Source organism: Temnothorax curvispinosus, unplaced genomic scaffold (assembly GCF_003070985.1).
Source record: "Temnothorax curvispinosus isolate PA1 unplaced genomic scaffold, ASM307098v1 QBEX01015410.1, whole genome shotgun sequence".
In the NCBI taxonomy this organism is placed as follows: domain Eukaryota; kingdom Metazoa; phylum Arthropoda; class Insecta; order Hymenoptera; family Formicidae; genus Temnothorax; species Temnothorax curvispinosus.
The window spans coordinates 242,780-248,384 of record NW_020225190.1 but is presented as its reverse complement, the minus strand read 5'-3'; the positions used below and the strand labels follow the sequence as shown (position 1 = coordinate 248,384).

At 39.2% G+C, this 5,605-nt stretch overlaps 1 protein-coding gene across 1 annotated transcript; it reads left to right on the top strand.

Moving 5' to 3' along the window:
• The first annotated feature begins 1,339 nt into the window (after positions 1–1,339).
• Positions 1,340–5,339, top strand: LOC112465662 (facilitated trehalose transporter Tret1-like). The gene is made up of 6 exons (XM_025033313.1): positions 1,340–1,624; positions 2,196–2,457; positions 2,924–3,084; positions 3,763–4,038; positions 4,270–4,517; positions 4,694–5,339. Exons 1-6 carry the CDS (start codon positions 1,540–1,542, stop codon positions 5,078–5,080), a joined length of 1,419 nt encoding a protein of 472 aa, XP_024889081.1. The 5' UTR covers positions 1,340–1,539; the 3' UTR covers positions 5,081–5,339.
• Positions 5,340–5,605: the final 266 nt, after the last annotated feature.

Genomic DNA, 5,605 nt, shown 5'->3' with positions numbered 1-5,605 from the left:
TATTGTTGTCTTCATATGTCCCCCTGTCTCTTCTTTGTTCTCTCTTAATCATTTCTGCATGAAATGAATAAATGCAATAGATTTGCATATATTCAGGCGCAATATCTTTATACCATTATTAAAAATATAGGGGCAGAATGGAGTAGTTAATGTTTAAAAATAAATATTTTGTAATAAATAATTCCAACTTTTTTATTTTATAATATAAATAAATGCTTTCATTACTATATAAAGAACGAAAAACAATTATTAGATTATCAATTTTGTAATAATCCTTTTTAAATACTATACAAACAATACTATTTAAACAAAAAAAAGTTATTTGCCTCGTTTTGTTCCATGGAGAAAAAACGAGGTACTTTCCTTTTTATTCATTTAACAGGATGGCATAAAACTTAAATAAATAAATAAATAAATAAATAAATAAACAACATCAGAAGTAAATAAAGTACAAGTAACTTTCTTTCACTTACATGAGATGGAAGAAGTATCTAATACTGTAAAAACACAATAAAATATGACGTTACCTTCAAATAACACATAAGGCTTAAGGAATGGCTACCAACTGCTGTCTGGTAGACGACGATATAGGTACTGAGTATAGTTTCAAGAAATTATATCACTTGATGGGACAAATAAAGTACCCCGTTCTGCTCGAGTTCCCGTTCTGCCTCACGTTCTCCTAATTATTTTATTAGTAAAATTAAATAAAAAAATTATTTTATTTAAAAAATTAAATTTTTACTATTCACATTAATAAATTTGTGTAATAGATTTGCAGCCACGTTTTTTTAAATGTCTCCTCCTACCTTTAAATTTCAAATATTGAGGTTCAAATACTAAAATGGATCGTCTTCCAGACAAGCAGAAATTATGTTTGTACTGTTTGTAGAGATACGATTCAGTCGTGTTTCAGGAATGAAATCGAAATATCATGTTTCAGTATTTCTCGAAAGGATTTAATGGTACACTTGTGTATTCGAGGAACAACATCTCTTACGGCGTTTCAGCTCAACCGAGCGCGGTGGTGAAAGCGGAAACGGCTGCGTTGAATGTGACGTGTATGAAACGGCGTGTTCAAAGCGGCATAAACGCAACCTGAATAGCGGGCAGATGAACTTTATCCGCGCACAATTATATCCCGCTTAAGTCTGATTGTGAGAGACGCGTAAAATACCGAGGCGAGAGATGCAATAATATCCGATAACAGTTACACAGATTACTTTCTGATGATGGCGTAAAACCTCAACTTTGGTCTTTACGTAAGCGCCGGGGTTACAACACCGAATCGACCGATATCGGTAGCGGCGGCGCTGATAAAAAGGTCTCGCGGAAGAAACGCGGATTAGGACGGGCACAATCTGTGGCATTCGACGGATTGCGTCACGACGTGACGCTTTTTTGAGTTCAATGTCGCTTGAACTCTACCGTTGCGGCGCGGCGGCGGACGTGCGCGCATACGCGTGTGCGGGGCACCGTTTGTTTTTGCAAAGTGTTTTAAGTGGCTAAAGTGATCGTGCGTTTTCTCGTGAATGCACAATGGCTTTAATTGCACAGAGCGACGAGAGATCGTCGCGCGAGCGACCGACTTCGAAATGCGCGCAATACGTGGGCGTGCTTGTGGGTGAGTTTTGTGGGTGGGAATACGCTTAATCCTCTCGCGAACTCATCGCGACATTCAGATGCGGCTGCCACATTTACACATGAATATTTAATAGACGCGAGGAAGTTAAAAAAAAAAAACAGTGAATCCAGCGCGTACGCTTGGGGGGGATTTTGAACGGCGATAAAAACGTGTAAATCTGTCTTCATCTTCGTAGCCTTCGGCGAGTTAGGAAGCGGTTTTGAAAAGAAAAAAAACGCCGCTCAAAAAAAAAAAACCTATTACGCGCGATTGCTGCATTAATCGTGTTTCTTAATTTAATCGAAAGTTCGCCTCCCGTAGTTAAAACTCTCTCGATAGACATCTCTTCGCTGTAATTTAACTTGGCGTTCCCGTCCCTGCGCGCGCCCGTGGGATCTCCAAGCAGGAGAATATCAAGAGTAACGCGCGAGGTGGAAGAATTCTCTCAAGACAGAAAACGTTGTCGAAGATAAAATATATTTCACGAGATAGATCAAATAGAATATTCCTCTCAAGAGGAATTTCGCGAGATGAAATGTGTGTCTGACATTTACTTTCTGTTACCGCTTAGCGACACTCGCCGCGTTCTCGATCGGCACGTATTTGTCATGGACGTCATCCGCCTTGCCACTTTACAACACGAACGACACCCTACCTGTCAGCGATCAGGAGGGCTCATGGATTTCTTCCCTGGTGCCTCTCGGTGCGATTCCGACCGCTATCCCGGCGGGAATCCTGGCGGATAGGTTTGGTCGGAAGAGAACGATTTGGGCGACGACCGTGCCCTTATTTCTGTGCTGGTACATTATCGGATTCGCGCGAAGTAAGATATGGTAAGAAGATTCACACTTCGGATTCTGACACGGCACGGCATTTCGTTCGCGACTCGCGCGATGTTATTTATGTCAATAATAATGAAAATGTAGTTCCATGTTTGGAATTGTATTTTAAAAAACGCGAAAGAGAAAATTTGAAAAATGCTTCATGTGAAATGTTAACGTATTTTTTTTTCGTGTAAAAAGAAATTTTTTTAAATTTCACGTTACGCCAAAATGAATAATAATACATAGCCAAATCTCACTTTCAACGCTTTTATCGTTAATTTACAATTTACACAATGGTTCAATTATATAGTAGAAGAAATCATGTTGTTCTACATAATTTATGTAAACGAAATTTAGTCCGTTATCTATCACGTTTTATTCATCGATTGGCGTTCCCAGCCAGCCTTAACGATTTTACTGTACGGTTTCATTGATTTTCTACTTACGTTACATAATCGAGTTTTTCCATCGAAAGGATTTTCTTGGCGCGGTTTATTGCGGGGGCAGCATGCGGCGCAGCATCCGTCGTTGTTCCCATGTTCGCGTCTGAGATTGCCGAGCAGAGCATTAGGGGCTTGCTTGGCACTATTTTCCAATTGCAGATTACCGCCGGAATTCTCTTCGCATATGCTACTGGTAAAGAAACGTTTCGATTTCATAAATATAACGCTGATCAATTTCATGGCACGTGCCTTTGATACCGCGCAACAAAACCTACAATTGAAATCAGAAAAATACATTAATTAATAATAACAAGCAAAACAAAACCGTTATGGTATGCAATCAGTTAGAGAGAAGAACGCCATTTCAGGTCAGGACTGGATCTCGGAAGTCCAATAATAATAGTAAATTTGAAGAAAACATATAAAATTCATACAATATTATTATTAGACTATCCAAGATTCAGTCCTGACCATAAATGGCGGTCTTCTCTCTAATTGATTGTACATTATAATTAAATTCTCGAATGTATATTATTATATCCCATTACATCAATGATTAATTGACAAAACTGATGTAAAATAATTTATATTAATAACTAAAAAAGTTTCGTAAAATTTATATATAACTTAAACGTTCGTTTTTTCGTTCCATTTTCCACAACATGCGAAATGTAGCTCTCCATCTAAACATCTGTAATGTCGGACATTGTAATGACACAGATAATTAAAGCTGTCACTATGAAGAACTTGACGCGCTGTACACGGTTTGACGGTGTCTGCAACGATAGATAAAACTCAAGTCGCGAGTGTTCTAGGGCACAACCGCACGACAACTTTCCTGAAATGATAAGCGGTGACATTACGTTTGCAGCCTTCACCGATAACTTGCACGTCATCGCGATACTTTGTTCCGTGGCACCCGCTTTGCTTTTGATCTCCTTCCCGTTCGTACCGGAATCACCGGCGTGGTTGGTCATGCGGGGCCGGAAGAACGAGGCGAATGATGTGCTGAAACACTACAGAGGGGTTCGCTACGACACCGAGACGGAATTGGCCAGGTTCGAGCTTCAGGCGTCGGAAATGCGCCAAGCCAGGCCCAATATTTTGCATTTGAGAAATTATCAGAAAGCTACCTGCATCACACTTGGTAAGCAGAAATGTTTAATTTAACTATTAATTAGTTAAATTAAACAGTTAAATTAAATTCAACTGTTAATTAGTTACATTAAATTAATTACTGAATACTTTTGTCAAAATAATTAATTAATTTACTAATGTTATTAACTTTATTTAATTTTTCACGCATATCACGTATATACATATATTTTATGTAATATTGTGTCAGCGCTTTAACTCGACGTTCGATAATTTTTTTTAGGTCTAATGTTTTTCCAACAACTCTCCGGCGTTAACACTCTGATATTCTACGCGAAAATAATCTTCGACCACGCGGGATCAACTCTGAGCTCGTCCACGTCGTCTGTGATCGTCGGTATCGTACAAGTGATCGCCACCTATTTTTCGACTATTCTGATCGAACGCACCGGCAGGAAGCTATTATTGTTCATTAGTGCGTCAGTGATGGCTGTTTGTATGTTCACGTTATCGGGGTATTTCCGTTTCCAGGTAAAAACCTTATTACTTAGTCAAATATTAATCAAATTTTAATTACAAATCTATAATTTTTCAAAATATTCAATTATCGGCCTTCAATAGTAATTTTCAATCGTACGCTCATTTGCAATTTCATGTTTTTATATTCAAGTTTTTTAATTGACTGGCGAGCTCTCCGGTTGTTTCAGAGCTCGCACGATCTCTCGAGCTTCTCCTGGATCCCTCTGCTCTCGTTCGCGGTATTCATCGTGATTTTCAGCATCGGCTTCGGTCCTATACCCTGGTTGATGGTCGGCGAGTTGTTTACGAGCAACGTGAAGAGCGTGGCGAGCGCCGCCACCGCGATATGCAATTGGACGCTGGCGTTTTTGGTGACAAAGTGCTTTCAGGACATGGTGGATCTCATGGGGATCTCCTCGTCATTCGCTACATTCGGCGTGATAAGTTTAATTGGAACCATATTTGTCTCCGTGATGGTGCCGGAGACGAAGGGCAAAAGCGTCGAGGAGATTCAGATCGAGTTGCAAGAGACGCAAATTAGGATCCCGAGGGAGGCAGCCGCGATGGAAACATGACGAAACATAATGAAATAATCACTGAATCAAGATGCTTAGTTGTAGAAATGCGGTTGTGACCTGTTTGCATCATGAATATTTTATAAGTCACCCAGTAATCAGGAGTGAGTAATTAATGCTTAATACCAGAAAAGGCGATTTTAAAGAGATAAAAGGAATCTCCGCGAGAGTATACGAATTAAGGGTAAAGCCCCTTGCACAATAGGCGATAGCGATGGCGATAGCGACAGCGACAAGATTGCCGACAAAGCTATACCTTTGTCGGCAACTTTTTCGCTGTCGCTGTCGCTGTCGCTATCGCCTATTGTGCAAGGGGCTTAAAGTCTTCTCTGATAATTATACATAATTACAGAAAATATTTTTATATATAACTAAGGGTAACTTTCAGCAATATGTATAAACGATCTATTGCTCTTTAGATATTTAGATTTTGTAACTATATATAAAAATATTATGAGATATTATAAAACAAAGGATTCGGTTGTTTCTCCCCTCTTTAACAATTTTCAGCGGTATTGATTTTAA

Excerpts from the sequence above, each read along its gene's own strand:
- LOC112465662 (XM_025033313.1), top strand. The coding sequence starts at position 1,540 with ATGGCTTTAATTGCACAGAGCGACGAGAGATCGTCGCGCGAGCGACCG. Across the intron at positions 3,085-3,762 it reads TCTCTTCGCATATGCTACTG|CCTTCACCGATAACTTGCAC; the intron begins GTAAAGAAACGT and ends TTACGTTTGCAG. Across the intron at positions 4,518-4,693 it reads CGGGGTATTTCCGTTTCCAG|AGCTCGCACGATCTCTCGAG; the intron begins GTAAAAACCTTA and ends CGGTTGTTTCAG.